Below are 19,763 nucleotides of genomic sequence, written 5' to 3' on the forward strand. Positions count from 1 at the left end.
ATTAAGTTGAGAAATTCAGAAAAAATTAATGACTAATTGATAGGTTCTAGTTTATGACTGATGATTGTTAATAAAAATAATGTACTTTTTAGTAACAATGTACTTCAGAAAGTAGGTTGTAAAGAACTTGTACATTATGATTTGAATGGGGAAGGGGGGGGGGGGGGGAAATGGAGAGGAGGGGGGGGGGGTGTAGGAGAATAATTCTCATGAAAGTGTTTAACATAATATTGCAGTCACTTACAAGTGAGGTATGGTAAGAAAAGAATGCCAAAACTACTTAAACAAACTTAAAAATCATCATTATTGGAGGAAATTACATTTTGTATAAAAAGAAAAAAAAACAACAATGATTTATAATTTTTCCAAACCTGTGTTTTAAACTAATGTTAAAAGTTGGTTTCTTGATGTTAGAATGATGACGTCCGATTTCAAACATATTTCCGGTTTGACGCTGCGAGTTTTCTTCAAACAGGTTGAGATCTGGTAATAATGTTTCACACCATATACGACAGATATTATCACGACAAGAAGTCACTAAAATATTGGCCACAGAACCCCTGAAATGAGAAAAAAATGATTTCATAAGATTTCTTTATTTGCTTCTTTTACAGTCAACTCCAATACCAGATGAGAAACTCTAAAATCTGACTTTTTTTATGATGTTCAAAAGGTCCTAATTTTTTTTTCCTCCCATTAAAAACACATTTGGGATACCAGAATTTCTGGAAAACCACATTAGGATGTACAGTATTACAACCTTGATCTATCTTGCTTTAATACCCACTCCAAGAAAAAGCGCCACAAGAACTCTTAAAATTCAAGAATTCTATTCACATTTATTTAACCACGGAGGCTCAGATCAACTCATGGTTGACCTTGTGGCCGTACACATACAAAAATACAGATACAATTTAATAATCCTTAAATATTATTTACAGTGTATAAATATAATTGAGTTTATGTTTAAATGATGTGTACATTGTTCCTAGTGTACTTTTAAAAACAATTAAAGTTTTTTTTAAATTCAGCCTTGATGAACTTGTGACCAAATGCTTATTACTAATTATGCTATAATTTTAATATGACCCATTTTATTAAATTATTTATTTATTATTAATAAAGAAAAAACTAAATAAAAATGTCAATATATCAATTAAGATTTCAAAAAAAAAATCTATTTTCTATTTCAACCATCGTTTTAATCTTTTAATAAAAGAAAATTGTCTAACAAAAGGTCAGATACGAGCAAGTATTAAATATTTATTGGCAAAACTGGAAATGATGGCTTCGTGTTTATTTAAGTAATAACCACTGGCTAGCTTAGCCAATTGACTACTGCTGATAAACCAATATATACATAGAAATCAGGTCACTTGAGAAAAATTTACACAAAAAATAAACTATGGAACAATTGCTAGTGTGATTCATGAGGTTATACTGCCGTCTTCACATCGCTGAATGACAAATAATTTCAATTCCTGAAAAGCTTTGATGATAATTACAGTTAGTAATATTAATTTTTAAAGCATAATCCTTAAAGTTGATAACATTTATTTGAGAAGAAATTTTAAAATGTTTTTTTTTTTTGTGTTGAATATGCCATTTTAAATGTCACATAATCAGAAAAAAAATTGTAATTGAAAGAAAAAAATGTTGTCAGCCAATGGGTTTTTGGTTGAATTTAACCAATTATAATTGTTCGAAAACATTGCAACATGAACATGAAAGTGATTAACTTTATTAAAACTACAAAATAATCTATTCAAAGTCTGATTTATTTATTCTTCATTTGTCATGTTTTTGGGGGACAATACATCTTTAATAAATTAATAACAGTTTGTGTATGCAGTTGATTTTAAACTTAAATTCAAATTAAATTAAAAACCACTAAGATTGTTTTTAAAAGTGAGTTTTGAGGATATTTAGCTCAGACTTCTCGCTGTTTCTATAACAGTGCCTGTAGATCTTTTTGTGAGCAGTTGGAAGACTTAAGTGACCAGTCAAAAACACACAGCAAACGGAATGATAGTCAGTCAAACACAAAACTTTCTGATTTCATACAATGTTATACCTGTTTATGATTATATTATTAAATAAGAAATAAACTTTTACAAACGGAGATTGATAAACTGATAAATAAAATCAGAGATGTAATCATTTTGTGATATCAATCAGGATGCATGATATGTGTTGATCAAATTGGAAATATTTAATTAAAAAATTACTAAATATTTTTAAATGCTTTCATTCGGAATCAACTACACCTATCAAAAATACTATGTACTTATTGAACCTTAAGTATTAATAGAAAAATGTACTACTATATTAATATTTTATACTCATAGTGACAAATATTATTATGATTATTTTAGTAGTTATCAATTTGCAAAAATTAAATTAATTGTCCTTAGTGCAAAATGTTGTCATCAACTGCCAAAAGATGTTCACATTGACATTTGATTCAATTTTGTTGTTTGACAAGTTTCAACAATGTAGGTAGCATTTGAAGCATGGATGTTTATATTTGTCTGGCAACTGTTCCAACATATAAATATTGCAATAGTATTAAACTATAAAATGAAAGATATTTTCTCATGTATCATGTGACATTTTGAAATGGCTTTTTAAACTATCAGCTTCAAGTCCTATGAAAAAAATGACATAACAGATTGTGGGCTTGCTCTCTCATTACAAACTGACATACGTGAAACGACACAGTAGGATGTTGGAATTTCAAAGCTCTCATGCTTTCACTGGTATGGAAATTGAAAGGAATTGAACCAAAATGATTACCATGACTGGTCAATCACTGTGTTTCACAAAAAGGAATCTTATTCAGGCACTTTGTGAATTGGCATGCATAACAAAATTGGTAATTAAAGAAGAAAATATTTAAATGGAACCCGAATAAAAACCAGGCTTTTCGTGTGTCTTATAGAATAGTAACTTAAATCATGGAATGTACCATTATCTGACAGGGGTGTTTCATAAATTTGTATATATATTCGATTTGTAGCTCTCTTCTAAGAGAGAAAAGGCCAATGGGAGTTAATCCAGGTAAGCTATGCACAAAATAGACTGTAATGTTTACAATTTACTCCTATTGACACTTCACTATTTATCAATATAGTGGGCTATGTAAAGGTACGACATAACAATTATGCTACTGCAGTAACTACATGTTTTTACTGCAATAACGACAAAAAAATGATTTATTGCAATAAACAGTGCATATGATGATTAGCCAAAAAGATTACTAAATAATTATATAAAAAGATTAAAGTTGCAGTTAGAATCTTTTTAAAATTGTATAAACTTACTTTGGCATGTATTTACTTGTTTTTCTCCATGAGAATCCTGTGATGGCTCTTGGATGGGCAATGTAAACAAATGAATACTTTTCGTCGGAACATTCCATAACTGGATTGGCTACTGTTGAATTTAATGTGGCTTTTCTTGATCTGTGCCAAATCTTGACAAGTCTGTCGGCCTGGAAAATGTAAAAACAATAACTTAATGGGGACATAGTTTTGGTACATTTTCCACTTAACACTCCTGAGGTCAAAATTCGCTCGCCTTGATGTCCGTCTTTTAGGTCTGAAACTACCTTTTGTCTATCCGTTTTTCCAATGCAGAAGACAAGTATACAAATAATGAATGTAAATAGGGGAATATTTTTGAGTTGAAAAATGGACTGGTTTATTTAATGAATAAAAATATTCTATCCATTCCACAAATACAAAACACCTTATTAATAACAGATATATAACACACCATTGGAAATGTCAAATACTAGGATACAGTTCCATCAGAACAAGGCGCTCATTACTAAATGGCAGAGTAGAGGCGTTAGATCAGCGCATGCTGAAAGCGCAAAAGATCCTGAATATGCAATGTAGCACCATGTGAATGGGGAAGGTATGTAAACCAGCAAATCAAATGGCTAGGAAACAGGTGTGAGTTATAATACAGATATTGACTGCTTAGAGGTTAAATATAAGATTTACATAGGCTATGTAATATAATATAATGTTACAAGTTTGAATAGATTCTCTATTGTATATCATCGGCCATAATTGTACTACTTTAAAAGCAATTTCATTTTATTTTGATGGCTTTGTTTTAACTATACAGGCCAATTGCCATTAAAATGTATAGCACATTGCTAGGCATTATGCCGTATGCATAGTATTAATACTAGTATGTGTACTTATCAGTGAATAAATTACAATATAGATCAATGTTTCACATATCTAAATCATAGAAAATATACTTCACACGTAATTTACCTTTCCAGCAGAAGCAAAATATTGCCCATCTGGAGAAAACTTGAGATGATATACTGGAGTGGAGGTTCTAAAAAAATATACAAAATAGATATATTATCTTTCTTTGAAAATAGAACAATTAAAGATGTATTGTTCCCCAAAACATAAAATCAAAGGATGAATGAAATCAAAATTTGAATGGGCCATTTTGTAAACTTTCCTAAAAAAGAAATAAAAAAAAGTTAAATCATTATTTTTTTTCAATTATTCTCTTTTGTATAAAAAAAAAGGGTTATGTTGATGTTATATAAGCTATGTTTATTATTAGGGTGGGTCGAAACTCTTTTCCCTCCCCACCAAAAAAAACCTACAAATATTAGTTTGTGTAAACATCCTCTTATAAAATGTAATCCTATAGCAACTTTTTCTACAAATGTTTAAAAGCACTACAACTGAATATCATGTAATATACATACTTGCATTGCCAAATACATTCCCACAATGCACCGTTGCTTTCAGATCCGCTTGCTGGTGAACCATCTGTTGCCTCACTATCTGGCGTTTTTTCTATTACCATGGCGCATGCCCACAATTGAATAGAATCACTTCCCGTCAACAATTTAGAACCTAAATTGGAAAAAAAACATACCATGTCAAAATCTATACAGTATTTATTTGAATAAACGTCATTGTTTATAAAGGTTTTTAGAGGGGGGGGGGGGGATGTATCTGAAGGAGGCGTTTATTTTTTTTGGGTGTAATATGGTAACATGTATAATCAAATAAATACCCCCTAGATATGAAAAAATACAACACAATTAATATCGAGAAAGTGATAAAATACAGTAAAATAGTATCAAAATGCTTGATAAAATTGTAGATCAATCAATGAATTCTACTACAGATGGAGTGAAAAGTTATAAAGACATTTTTCAATGCAGTATACCTATTTAGCAGAGGAATTCACTCTTTACATTAATAACTGGGATCTTTGATCTTTTAATTCACCATAGCATCAGAGCCCTTGAAGCAATGACTGTATGTAAAGCTGTCAGCCTTTACATCTTATTAATTCTATAGGGTTCGCGTATTATAAAGTACATTATACTTGGATTATCCTGATTTGCGAAAAATATAAAGTCGTAAAGTGAAAATATTTTCACTGAACTCTCTGTAAACGCAGGCTGTGTTAGCGAAATTTTTAGGAATCATGAAACATGCTGAACTGGCATCAGAGAACCTGACAATCTCAGTACATTATACTCGGACTATCCTGATTTGCAAAAAAAAATTTAGTCGTAAAGGGAAAATATTTTCACTGAACTCTTTGTGTAAATGTAGGCTGAACCTGAAAATGTTCAAATAGAGTAAGCAGTTCACAAAAACTGGAGAAGAAGGTTTGCGCAAAAGTAGTCATTATGTTTTCTGAAAGGTCACGTACATGTCACAAAGGTACAATGTCTACCCTGCCCTGCACATTTGCACAGTCACCCTGACCTCTGAGGCCACTGCTAAATCTAAATGGAAAGGTGTGAACCAGTCATGTCCAGTGGGTCAATATTAGAATCATTATTACATCTACAATAGGTCTATTACAATAAACCTGAATATTATGATTATTATAATACAAAAATCAATATTCCAAAGTATATTCCATCAGTTTTATAATAAAGTTAAAATCAACAGATGAGACTCGGATTCAAAATTGTTTATATTACATAAAATTCATATTAAAGTGGATTGTTATGGTCTAGCAGAAGAGGTTGACGAACTATTGACACATTAAGTATGCATCTAGTAGTATGCAAATACAACTGATGTTATATTAGCATGCAGTACAAAACCAATTTAAGCTTATTGTCTGTAAATCTGATGAGATCTTTTCGATAATGCTTAGCATTTACTTACTCGTTCAATTCTAGAATCTAAAGCGCTGTCTACACTATCAAACTTTGATGTGCCAATATATAATGGACATGATGTTGTCATATCACTACTATATTGGGAATATCACTACCATATTTGTCAAACTAGTTTGATAGTGTAGACAGTGCTTTATTTATATTCATTTATACAAAAATTTTGTTTACAATTCAAACTTGACAAAATCTGAAATTTCATATTTTCTCAATCCAAAGAAAAATATTATACCATAATCTAATGTTTTGAATCAATTTTTTTTACTGAACTAGATACATTTTCTATGCAGTAAAAAATGATATTGTTCATTTGTCTTAGACTCACTGTGTATAGTTTATTTGTTTGCAGATAAATGTCAATGCATTAATATTTAATGAATTTCCTCCTAGCAATATACAGTATCCATATAGCACAAAGTATATATTTTTTTAATAATTTTGTTTTCTATAATATTTAAAATGTATTTTGTAATCATTATTTTGAATTTTAATGGATTGAATAATGGAAGATCACAAACAATCCATAACCTACTTTAGTATTAAAAAGGATGATGCATGATGAAAATAAATTGATATGCAATAGTTTTAAGCTCAACTCATTCTTAGTCATCTTTTGCTAATTACCCAATCGTTTTAGTTGGTAGATAGTGTGTCATCAATAACTCATCATACTTGTACAGATCACCAAGCTACAGTACCAGTGTGAAACGTAATACAGTCAACTCTGTTAAATACCGGACACCTTTAGATGGACGTACTGTGTAATGCGTGGTTTACCAGAAATTCACTGGCGTACATTCAACGCAAGTGATGACCAATCACATTGCATCATGACCGCTAATTAATCTTTATTTACTTTAGCAGTCCCTGATCAATTCATCTATATTTTATATTATGGTTTGTTGGAAAAATAAAATAAATTGGTAAAATTACTTGCATTAAGCTTACATCATTGTGTTGTGTCCTAGTGAGAACCAGGCAATGTTACAATAAAATGTATGGTCTTTTGGACCACAGAAAAGTCTAGTTTTGGGAACTTTTTGGTTTTCAGAGAATATAGTACAGTGTAGAACCTTCATTTACATACGATACGGGACCGAAAAGCATGCGTAAAACATGGGATTCGTAAAATCCAGGTTGACCTTAAATTGACCCCCAAATACGTAGATCGAAGCGTACGTAAAATCACGGGAACGTAAAATCAGGGTCAGTAAGTAAAACATAGGTTCTACTGTATTAGGAAAAGTCAAATAATAAATGTTGAGTTGAAAGATTTAGGACTGTTCTAACAAGACAGGTTAGACATCATACTGTATCATATTTAAGTTTCTTGACAGAAAGATAATTTTCTTTTATTAACATTATTTATTGATTTATCATCAATGTATTCATGAACTAAACATTTATCCATTATTTTTATGGATTTATCTTTCATTCAATTTGTGGTTGTCACCTATGTTTAAAAAAATTCACATCTTTTTAAACATTTAGCCATAAATTGACTATTTGCAAGTTAAAATATTGTACGATTATTACACCTTAAAGCAGTTTTCAATTTGATTGTGAAAAATTCAATAGGATTCCCATTTTTTTTTATTAGTTCAAAAATAATGTTATTTATCTTCATGTTAAAAAATAGAAAAAATTAATTAGAAAATCATTTTTTTGTTTGTTGCTATTGTTTTGGGGTGGTATGGATGTAGTCCATTTATTTATTTATACAAAAGATTAATCTGTGGGCACAAATATAATAATATAAATTGTTCTGTTCATTGTCATTGGTCGATTCAAATTAGATGGAATGATGAAATTTACCAAGAAATTGCTATACTGTATTGGTGAAAACATCACAAAATAGACAGTTATGGAGTCAACTTGGAGTCCTACAGTGGTTATAAAATGGCTAGCAATGATGTGTGATGGTCTTAAATAATGGCACAATGAAAATATCTGCCATGTACATAACATGTATAAAAACAACACAAAATAGACAGCTATGGAGTCAACTTGGAAAGGTCTTCACCTTGCAGTATGGGTTTAAAATGGCTAGCAATAATTTGGTCGATTTAAAATTCGCCTATCCTCTACCATGCCGAAACTTTGCTAATTATGAACATGGTCAGGTTCGTTTTGTTTAAAATGTGAAATAGACATATCAAAATGTGCAAATATACTGTACCATCTTGGTTCCATGACAGATTGCTTGCCAGTGAATCCAATTTAAAACAACCATATTGTTTCCATTCATAGGCAAGAATTTTCTGTAAATAAACAAAATATGTAATATTATTAGTTTAGATTATTGAACATCAGTGGAACCACTATTATCAGTTTATTACTGTTTTCTGTTATGGTAATATTGTCATTATTAACTTAAATTATTGAATATTGGTAAAACCCGTAGTTTATTACTGTTTTTCATAATCATCGCATGTTTATGGTTAATCGAGATTTAAACAACAAATCCTTCTTGTGATTAACCGACTTTGGCATTCAATCAAACAACTGATTTATTTTTTTAAATTTTTTAAGAGCACCATTTTAATCAGTTACTTTAAATTTGTCCTGTTTCTGCTGCCAAGGACATGTAGTATCACACTGTTGTTTAACATACAGTAGGCCAGAGCAAATCAGTTATTAGTTAAGTTAAAAATAGAGGCTTTATAGACAATATTAAAAACTGAATTAATGATTTAAAACTAATTAAGTGATGATACAGAATAATAATGCCCTACCCCCTTTTTTTTAAACTGTTACTGTTAGTGTTACTTTTTAAGAGCAACATTTTAATCAGTTACTTCAAATTTGTCTTGTTTCTGCTGCCAAGGAAATGTAGTAATCATTCACTGTAACACAGGCCACATCCCAACCAGTTATTATTTAAGTTATTCACTTGAAAATAGAGGCTTTATAATAGACAATTAAAACTGAATTTAATGATTTAAAAACTAATTTAGTGATGATACAGAATAATAATGCTATTTCAGTGGGCGTTTGGTATAATTATAATTATTGCATTGACCTTTGCAGTGCTAATCAGTTCAACATAATAATGAAGTACCAAACTTGCAATCAATTGTAAAAATCTAATTAACTAACACTAAGATCCATAGACGACCTTAATTGTATGTCATAAGCATTCAAAGTGCAAACAGACAAAATTACGTCCACAATACGATAAAGTAAATTGATATAAGCATGTATTACAATAGTGAGCAGGATATTACATATCATTATTAATCGATGTATTGGCAACGTCAAAACAATTTATTAAAATCTTCAAGATATTTGTATGTTCATATTATTTTAAAATATTAATATAATTGGTCAAACCACTTAAAGATGTATTGTCCCCTAAAAACATGAAAAATGAAGATTAATTAAATCAGACTTTGAATATGTTTTAAGTTTTATGGAGTGTCCACATGTGCGACTACAGAATTAGGATTTGCACAGCAAAGCTCTGTTTACACTATCAAAATTGTTTGACAATAAAACTGTGATGTGCCCATGGTGGTAGTGATATGCCAAAATATGGTTGGTAGTGATATGACATGTCACATGTTTTTGTCACATAAAGTTTGATACTGTAAGTGTAGAGAGAGCTTAAAGGAAGTTGATGAGATGATCATTATTATTCTTAGCACATGTTTCTGACAGCAATCAGCAATGATAATATACTTACTGATGTTCCTTTATTTTCAGTTGGTACAGGTTCAAAGAGATACACTTGATTTGCATATGATGCTGCAATCTGTAATGAACAAAGATCCATCAATTTCACAAACATAAAAATAGACAATTGTCATTATTTATCTTGCATGGTAATAATAGTCTGAAAGAAATAGTCATACAGTAGTGCAGGTAATGAAAAAAAGACTGACAAAAAAGATTCTTTGTCAGTACTTACGAATTACCATTACCTAATTCATATTATTAACTCCAAAGACCTATTTACACAGACAAGCGGTAATAAAAATATATAAATCTATGTTATTCCTTAATTAATTAATTAATTAATACACAGAACACGGAGAAGATGGGCGGTTCCCATGGATAGATACAGATTCTTACATGGGACAAGCTGGCCGGTTTTCCAATTGACCGTAAGGGGGTACGGTAACTGTATGATTGTTAAATCATATCTGATCTTAAATGTAGTTACTGGGGCACTACTGTAGTAGGTACTGTACAGTTAGTAGATTAGGAAGTTGTTTGAAGTTTACTAAACTGGGGGAGGGGATGGAGTTTTTAGTTATACTGTATGTAGTCTGAGAGGGTTTGTAATGAGGGAGTGGTAACATATTAACAATAGTCTGTCAAAAATAGTTAAACATAAAGTTAGTTCATAATTTATGTAGCTGTCAAAGAGGGAGAGGGCGCCCACTTGCAGCTCCCCATAGATATTCTTCTGGGAGTTGTCCTAGAACCTTTTGAAAATTATTTTTTCTATGACCTTTCCTTCTAGCTTCCACAAATGTTGGCAAACTTGCGAATGTACGGTATTGGCAATTTGCATACCAGAAGATCAACATATGACTATTTATGTCAAACAAACACTGCCATTATTCAAATCGCATCCATTTAAATTAGTTTCTGTTAATGGCATTTTTTTTATTGACAATTGCATCTTTATTGATTTGATTGTGGTATTGCTTTGCAAATTATTAACATATTGAATTAACAAAAATGAAAATAAGCTGACAAACAATATAGAGTGCTTGAAGATGTGTGTATTGGAAAAAAAAAGCAGAATTAAGATGTAATGTAATTGAATTACCGTACTGACGCGGGTATAAGCCCACCCGCCTTGAACATGAAATCACGTAAAGTTTGGGGGGTGGGTGAGGATCCAAAAATGCAGATCGTCAAAAACAGCACATGTAATACACTGTGTATTCCACCATGTGAGCGAGCGCCCTCACGTGTACGACGTTGCCTCTAAATACACGAGGTGTAGAGTGTCGGAAAATTAAGCTTATACTCAGTAGTTCGTGTAATTTATCGTAGAATATCTTATTTTAAACATCAATTGAACAAGAATTTATCAAGCAGAAAAGCAAGTATACAATGTTCGTTAAATAGAAATGTACCAAAGAAATTTAATAAGCTTGTTTATGGTAGCCGATACTAAATAGTGGTTTTCTGTTTTGGCGACTTGTAGCGTCGTGTGTGAAGCGATCTTCGACCGCGATGGAGTGTAAACAAAACAGGACCGCTAGGCCTCATATGGCCTAGCGTATATTAGCCTAGCTTGGTTATGATCAAAGGTAGGTGTATTCGGTGTATGGACGTCGCCAAATACAAAATAATGTATTAAGACACACACTGTAGATCTTCGAATTAATGGGTGGGCTTATACCCGAGTGCCTCATTTTTCATGAAAATTAGTCAAAAGTCGGGGGTGGGCTTATACCCAAGTATGGGCTTATACCCAAGTATGGGCTTATACCCACGTCAGTACGGTAATCATAAAATATCATAAAATATTGTTGTCAATTATTAACTGTAGATTAATTGGGTTAATAACTAGTTTGTATACAGTATTTTTCACTATTTTTCAACATAATGAAATGATGTTTTACAGTATAAAACCTCAATCGCACTGAACTTGATTTCTTCAAATTAAACAAGTCGCCGGCTAAAGTGACCAATAAAAGTCCAACAAACTATGGTCAAATCTTCCGATGACATTGAATAAAGCTACATTGGTTAAATTTACCATTTTTCAAGTCCAGTGCGTACAAGGTTTTAGAAATCAAATACAAAATACATTGTACTGAAAATAATGTGTCAAAAGATTTGTTCTAATTAGCATTGATAAAATTATCTAAAAGCTCAGTTCATGCTAGGATCATGTGACCATTGCTTTATAATTGACTATCCATAATAAATGATCAATACAGGCCTCGAATTTTACCGCGGCCACCGCGGCCAGTGCCGTCGGTGCCCTCCCAGTTGGCCTCAATGCCCTCGAAAATGAATAGCACCCACGGCCACTACTGGCCTGCCCTTTTTTGCGTTGGCCGCGAGTGCCCTTCCCAAGTTTTACCACAATAAAAACAACTGAATTAGATAGAAAATAATGTCAAGAAGATTTGTTTACACGACTCGGACGAGACGCAAAACTATCGCCTGTCTTCGTTGCAAGGGGATTTCCCTAAACGCATTTATTAATACACAAACACTGAAACAGTAAACAAAACATCGAACATTTTGTAACCAAAACAATATCATCCCGGCCGCCGTGCGTGGTAAATCATGATATAGATAGTACATTAAATACAGGGGTGTACACTTTTAATAATCAAGCTAAAAACGTTCCTCGATCGGAGGTTACTGAAAGTATTAAAGTCGCACCACCCCACCTCAATAATCGAGCTAGCCGCCTTCGATTACACGCACTCCTAGCTAGCCTAGCCTATCCTCCCGCCGTCGATCCGGTCGAACACACGCAATTCAATTCATTGGGAAAACAATTCTATTTGACGCACACGCACCCTCTGATAAGAAATTTCACACACGACGTCCGTACGTACGCCGTACGCAAAGGATGAGATCGTTGGAAAAACAATTCCTTTTGACGTACACGCACCCTCTGAAAAGAAAATACCATGTGCGTTCCTGCATGGTGTAGTCCATTATACGTGTAAAATTAGGGGTGTTTACTTTTAGCACCAAAGTTAAACCTGCACCTCAACCCGAAGATCGTTGGAAGTACTGTATATCATATTTATATTTTATCGCACCCACCTCAATAATCCAGCAGACAGATCATCGAAAAATCTTGTTTAACAACGTCGTACACTAAATTACCAAACGCGTTTTTACCGAACTCAAGGAAATGGTATAGTCCACAATACGCGTGCAGAAGGCCGGCTAAACAGAGAGAGAGAGAAAGGGGTCGGTGTCCGTCCGTGTTTTGAATTCTTATAAATATGGATTATACTAACAAAAAAGCTTCAGAAATCGAAACTCGGAAAATAACTATAATTTATATTCTACTACATAATGTCATTGGCTTGATTTTACCGTGGTTAACACTCTGTGTATGAATAGTTGTAGGTAAGGCCTACAAACAAATTGTTTTTGTATCATGTTTTCTCCGTCGGCTGCATGCTAGGCTGAGGCTTGCTGTTGTTCCTTGGTTGGCTTCACGTGCCTTTTTATCGAATTATTTGAAACTAAACGAAGCATTCAAAACAGGACGGTAAACTATAAACGCTGAACATCGTATACCTATTTATTATTTTTATATGGATCGTAAATACACGTAATATTTATATGAAATACAAAAAGATGTATTGTAGACAGTCCTACTACTACTACGCAATCTGATGAATAGGGGGAAATCCCCAAAACATTTTGCGGGTAGAATTTTTTTTTTTTTTTAAATTCCACCCTCAACCGGAAACAAGCTATTTTTTAATTTTGGCCTAGTTATTACAATGTTTTTTAATTTTGGCCTTGGTGCCCCTTCGATTTAAAACAAATGGCCTTGGTGCCCTCCCATTTGGCCTTGGTGCCCCTAAAATCAATGAAAACCGGAGGCCAAATGGCCTTGCCCCTAAAATCCCCAAATTCGAGGCCTGTCAATATAATTAATCGTATGTTGTTGTAATGGTATATACTGTACATAAAGTTTACCTACGCAATAATTCCACTGTATGCTGGTTGCCATGTCAGAAAATAGCTATCTAGTTTTTATGCTGAACTTTAAGCAGCTAATTTCATGCATCCACCTTGTAAGTGGATGAGGATCAATATTAATGTGATTTGTTCATTGAACTATCTTTGAAGAAGGTTTTTACAGTAGATAAGGTGTTTGCAAATAATAGATGATTGACTAGGATATTTGAGATGCTAGTAAAAGAGATGCGAGATATATTCAATTCAATAGACTAATTATTTACAGCATGAAGGAAAAAATAAATTGTTTTTTCCTCCATGTTTACAGTTAATACGTACTGTATTCAGATAGTACTGTAGTGCAAGTCCATGATTGTAATGCAATTTAAGTATTAAGCTTCTGGTCACATGGTCGGGAGTTAAACACATATGTGCATCGCTTGTGTCCTAAAGACACTTTACTTACTGTACGTATGCCTCTCTTCAGTCTGGTACGAATGGGTAGGCCTACTGTATATCATTAAAGCATACTCTGAATATTAATATTATAATCAACTTGAATATAAAGTGGATTGTGTGCAATTTAAAAGTATATATTCCATTTGATGATACCCAGTTTTGTAGATCATATTTCACTAGTAAAATTGCTAAGATCTTGGCTAAATATCAATGAAGCATTACAGTATCAGCTACAATGTGAAATGAATACCTGGCTATGTATCTGCGATAAAAGTAAACATTATTTTGAAATAGTGTTCTAAAGAAAAGAGAAACCAGTTGTTGTAATATTGCAATATGATTACCAGATAAAAATATGAAAAACTAACAGATTTATTTTATATTTTTAAGTAATAGTATGTTAAATATTGAATTGAAAATGGTTGTCATTAAATTTTATTGTAAACTTTTGTAATTGTTTAATTTTCTGTGTTAAGGCCAATTTACACAAACGAGCGGTTAACGGTAAGCGGTAAACTTGAGTGGAAAACGCAAAAATAGAATCTATGTTATTTCTTATAACCATTTACACAGAACACGGAGCGGACGAGCGGTTGAGCGGAAATCCACTCAGGATCGAAACAGATTAGATTTTGTGAAAACACAGCACGGTAATTTTGGATTCTGGCCAACCAACGACATGATTGAAATGACGTCATCTATCAACAACTTTTTTTTGCGTCCGGCCGTCGAGTCAAAGACGACAATAAATATGAGTGTCGTAGTAGGCCTAGCCTAGTTTGCAACTTCTTTTTATTCAGAAATACAAAAACCTACGACGTGACTAATTGTTCGTATAAGGATAGTGAAAAAAATATACATTTTAATACGTTATTAGGCAACAGGTCCCTCTAAAACTTAGGCCTGTGTGTACTAGGCCTACTGACACAGTAAGTCACATCCAGGCAGCAGTGACTGTAACATGCATTAGCCTCGAGGCCTACACGCACCTACTTTCCACCACTCCGTTCGCGAACTCCGCGCGCTGTGTAAATGGGAAAAGCCACACGGTTTTTCGCTTACAATTACCGCTTACCGTTATCGCTCGTCGGTGTAAATTGGCCTTTAGTAGTTTAGTTTTTACATATAAGTGTGCTGCAGATGTACTGTGTACTTTCAATAAATTATTATTATTTAGCAACAAAATTAACATTACTTGCTTATATTATAATGTCCAGTTAAAGACTATTATGCAGATCAACAATACACCTTATACTTTAATACTATTATTGTTAGCAGTTTACCATTAAACTCCTCTTGTTTATTATCAAACGCACTAAACAAACATTTGAGCAAGATAATTGTATGATGAATGAATGCATAATAATATTTTAATGACACTAACCTTGCCATTCTCTGCAGACGAATCAATACAGCCAACTTGGATATTTCCATGGTTAGCTCCTGGAATGACCTGTACATGTGCATGGTTACTGTCTAAAATCACGATGTCACAGCCTGATGCATAGGCCTGTAATAAAAACATACCAAAATACACAATTAATTAACTTTTCAGTAGTTTCGACAAAAACTTTCAGTAGTAATAGTATAGTAAATAGATAGAACATTTCAGTAATAATAATAATAATAATAACTTTAGTGTATCTCTTTTTTAACAGAGGCACTATCCACAAGGGATGTGCAACAAAATAATATAATACAGTAGTACACAGATAATAGTAAACACTTAATTGGTTACAATATAAATGAAAGTACAAGTGATTTAAAAGGAAAAAAAAAATACTGAAACTAAAGTACAAATTAAAGTAAAAAAGTACTGTATATTTAAATATTTAAATATGTAGTACAAAAATCGATAATGTAATTTAAAAGTATTATAAATTTCATTGCGTTCTTTCCATGCAATTGTTAAGAATAGTTTTTTTACGCATCACAGCATTTATTTTCATGTTTCTGAGCGTGTGCAGAATGATTTTCCGACGTGTCAGTTGGTTGGCATCATGAAAACGAAAGACAACCCACCACATTGCGTTTCGACACTCATATGGTCGGGGGAGTGTTTGTGGTATTTAGGTAATTGACAAGTTCATAGTAATTATTGTGTTTGTTTGGGGTTTCCCATAATTTTGAAGAAAAATCATAATTTTGCATATTTTATGTGAATTTTTATTGTATTCATCTCTATTTGTGTACAAATCAATTTTGTAAGCAGTAGTAGAAAAAAATTTCATTATAGTATTGATATTTGAATCATGGAACTATAAATACGGTATTTGTCAAGAAAAAGGTAAAAAAATTATGCAATCAACCACAAATAGTTGCTGGTACTTTATATTCATTTATTGTAAACTAAAGTTTGTACGCCAGTAAATAATTGTTAAAGTAATGTTACTGTTTTCATTATCTAATGATATATATTGTTTATTTCATATAAATTAGTGTTTTAATAATTGTTAGAAAATGTAACATGTGTTTAACAAATTCCATCAAAAAACTACGAAAACCACTTTTGAAGAAAACTTTTCTTTTAGGGATTTTTAATACCATGCATGTTTGATTTATTATAATTTTTGTTATTTTTATTTAATTTTAATGTTTTCTTCTTTTTTTTAAAATCATTTTGTAATTTAATATCTATTATTCTGTAGTATCTTTTGTACAATTCATCAGCAAAAAAAAAATAAATAAAATAAATAAATAAATAAAGAAAATGTTGTTATATAAATATTGTGAATGCATTGAATATAATAATTAATAATTAGCAACAATTTGTAATACACAGTGATGTGCAACGATTTATTAACATTATTGATTGTTTCTGTAGAAACTGTATTAAAGGTAGCTTGGTCTGATTGAAGCATAGTAGCTTTGGTTACCATAGCACATTAACGCATTTAGCTAACAATCACATTGTAAAATATTAAAGCATGTCATTGTCATGTACAGTAAATCATATGGTTTATGGTGTCAGTTGCACACTTGATACTTTGGGGTATACCCATGCGGGGGCGTAGTTTGCGGATTAATCCATTATTTTTAGGAAATTTTCAAGAAACTTTTCATTTATTCAGTTGAAGATTTAGTAAATTCAATAGTGGTACGTTGAGGTGTACCAATGTGGAGACGTACAGTAGTTTGCAAATTAATCCATTATTTGTATATAGGGCATTTTCAAGGGACTTTTCATATCATTGGTTTATCCAGACCAGTCAGATAGTAAAGATACACTCAAGTATTCTAATACTTTTTAATGACAATACAGGCATTATTGAATCTTTTTTAAGCAAACTTTTATTTTCTACTGTGTAATCTTTATTTAGATGCATGACTGAATAAATACAAAATACAGTATACTGTAAATGGTGATTAAATGGTGATTAAATTGGTCTTAAATGGTTCCCATTATAAATAACCAAGGTCCAAATATTACAGATTACTATAACAATAGGATTAAAAGATAAAGTGTGTCTGGATAATCAACTTTCATTACCAGCAAGGACAATATACAGTCGACTTCCAACTGTATAATTTGAGAAAATTTAGACCAAATTATAATTCTTTATTACGAGTAAAGCAGAGGGTTAGGTTTAGTTATATTTAGGAAAGAGGTCGGCTATCCTTAACTTTCAGGCCTTGAATTTAGGTTTTTTAGGGGCACGGCCAGTTGGGCCTTGGTTTTTCGTTAATTAGAGAGGCAGCAAGGCCAACTTGGAAGGCACCAAGTCAATTATTTAATTAATAAATTTAATTATTTATTCTAGTATAGAATAGTAGCCTACTTATAATAGTTTAGAATTAAGGAAAAGTAATGATATTTATACTGAAACGCGATTTCTTGTAACTTAGGGTGATTCCCCTTCTTCCATATACGGCAGCTGTGGAAACGCACGATACTGGATGAGAGCGAAATACATGTGATATGGGTAATTATAGGCTATGTGTTCAAGCTCGAGCGGGAATCGAGGGTATTTCTATTTTGTAAACATTGTTGCGAAAACGGCCGATGAAGTCTCCCATTATCCAATATTATTAATAATGCACTATTTCGTGCTGGCCTACAAAAAAAAAATTGGCCGCGGTAAATTTGAGGCCCGAACGTTAGTGTCATGACCAATCACAAGGAACGCAGTTTTTTTTTCTCTTTTGTGGTGTAATCTACCACATTTATTCGTTCATCATAATTATTACAAATACATATTGACAATGACATATTACTCTCTATTTTTTCCCATTATTTTCTTGAATTTAGAAAACTCAAGGTTATAGTAAATAAATGCATAAATAATGTTTACAATAGTATAGAGTGTAGTATATACATCAGTATATCTAAAATCAGGAGGTGGGTACACTATGAATGATTAATAAAAAGTATCTTATATATTGTAAATATATGAATGTACATAAAAACAAGGAACGCAGTTGACATCTTTTCTCCAATGGCAAGTTAATTTTTGCATAATATGTAGACAAAAATGAACAATGTCCGTAAATGGGCTGGAATCCCGGCTGGAATTTCAGTGGTGAATTATGGACGTTCCACAGATGCCTAGATCTGTTTATTCGGATATGCAGAAAACTAATCTAGGCTGGTGAAGTCTGCTATTCCATGACTTTGCCATTTTATGTTGGTTTTTGTTGAAACTAGAGTGTCCATGCTAGAGCTAGGTATACGTACGTACACACACACACACGTACGTTATTTTTACATTGAGGGCGCTGCATATAAATATTAAAGATAATTATAATAACTAGACTAAATGTAGACTTTTCATTATAATTTTCCGATAGTGGTATATTCAGTGTATACATTATAACAACAGTTTATGAAATCTCTTGTGTGTTGCATATAAAAACACAACAATTGCAAACCAAAATCAGCTGCCGAAGGGAGCTGCCCACTTTCACACCAAAAACACCACCACAAACAGTTCAGTTGGGATGAATCAAAATAAAGCACCATCAATACCTACCGTAAATGGCACTCCATCAACGTATCCTACGGCAAAACAGTTTTCACCAGGATTGACAGCACCAGTTAAAACTTGGTGTCTATTCATGTTGACAGTTTTAAGCTCTAAACTAGCAAAAATTGCTATTTTAAGTACCGGTATTTTCTTCTCGCAACATTTTGACAACCATCTTGTGACACCATGGTCATTCAATAAAACGAAAGTTTACCAGGAGAGGGCGCTATACAAGATATTTAAAGTGTCGGCAGAATAAAGTCAAGTGAAAAGAAAAATCAACCACACGCAAAACAGCGCTAAACACGGGAATATAAAACATTTTTTTTATTGTAACAAATTAATAATACTAAGAGAAATCAATATAATTAATGAACAATAGTTATAATTAACAAAATTATAAATAAAAACATACATTTTATTTTGAAAGATGTGTGGAAAAAGCGAAATTAATTAGTTTAAGTTTATTAAACTTTCCAAAAAGTATCGTTTAAAATAGCTTCATTTGCTAAAGCTTGGTT

At 32.1% G+C, this 19,763-nt stretch overlaps 1 protein-coding gene across 5 annotated transcripts in view; it reads right to left on the bottom strand.

Annotated features, from left to right (window-relative positions):
* The window catches only part of LOC140063047 (dmX-like protein 2), a 62,251-nt gene extending 42,831 nt beyond the window's left edge, over nucleotides 1-19,420 (bottom strand). For 4 of the 5 annotated variants that reach the window (XM_072109477.1, XM_072109476.1, XM_072109474.1 and 1 more), the window contains exons 1-8: nucleotides 19,249-19,420; nucleotides 15,663-15,788; nucleotides 9,876-9,944; nucleotides 8,370-8,451; nucleotides 4,748-4,898; nucleotides 4,293-4,359; nucleotides 3,324-3,493; nucleotides 372-560 (exon numbers count right to left, since the gene is read on the bottom strand). In XM_072109477.1, coding sequence (XP_071965578.1) covers nucleotides 372-560; nucleotides 3,324-3,493; nucleotides 4,293-4,359; nucleotides 4,748-4,898; nucleotides 8,370-8,451; nucleotides 9,876-9,944; nucleotides 15,663-15,788; nucleotides 19,249-19,335 — 941 coding nt within the window. In that variant the 5' untranslated portion in view covers nucleotides 19,336-19,420. Of the gene's footprint in view, nucleotides 1-371; nucleotides 561-3,323; nucleotides 3,494-4,292; nucleotides 4,360-4,747; nucleotides 4,899-5,217; nucleotides 5,532-8,369; nucleotides 8,452-9,875; nucleotides 9,945-15,662; nucleotides 15,789-19,248 lie in introns of those variants that run through there. The other variant, XM_072109478.1, reaches the window with a different exon arrangement.
* Nucleotides 19,421-19,763: the final 343 nt, after the last annotated feature.

Source organism: Antedon mediterranea, chromosome 11, assembly GCF_964355755.1.
Source record: "Antedon mediterranea chromosome 11, ecAntMedi1.1, whole genome shotgun sequence".
Taxonomy (NCBI): Eukaryota; Metazoa; Echinodermata; class Crinoidea; order Comatulida; family Antedonidae; genus Antedon; species Antedon mediterranea.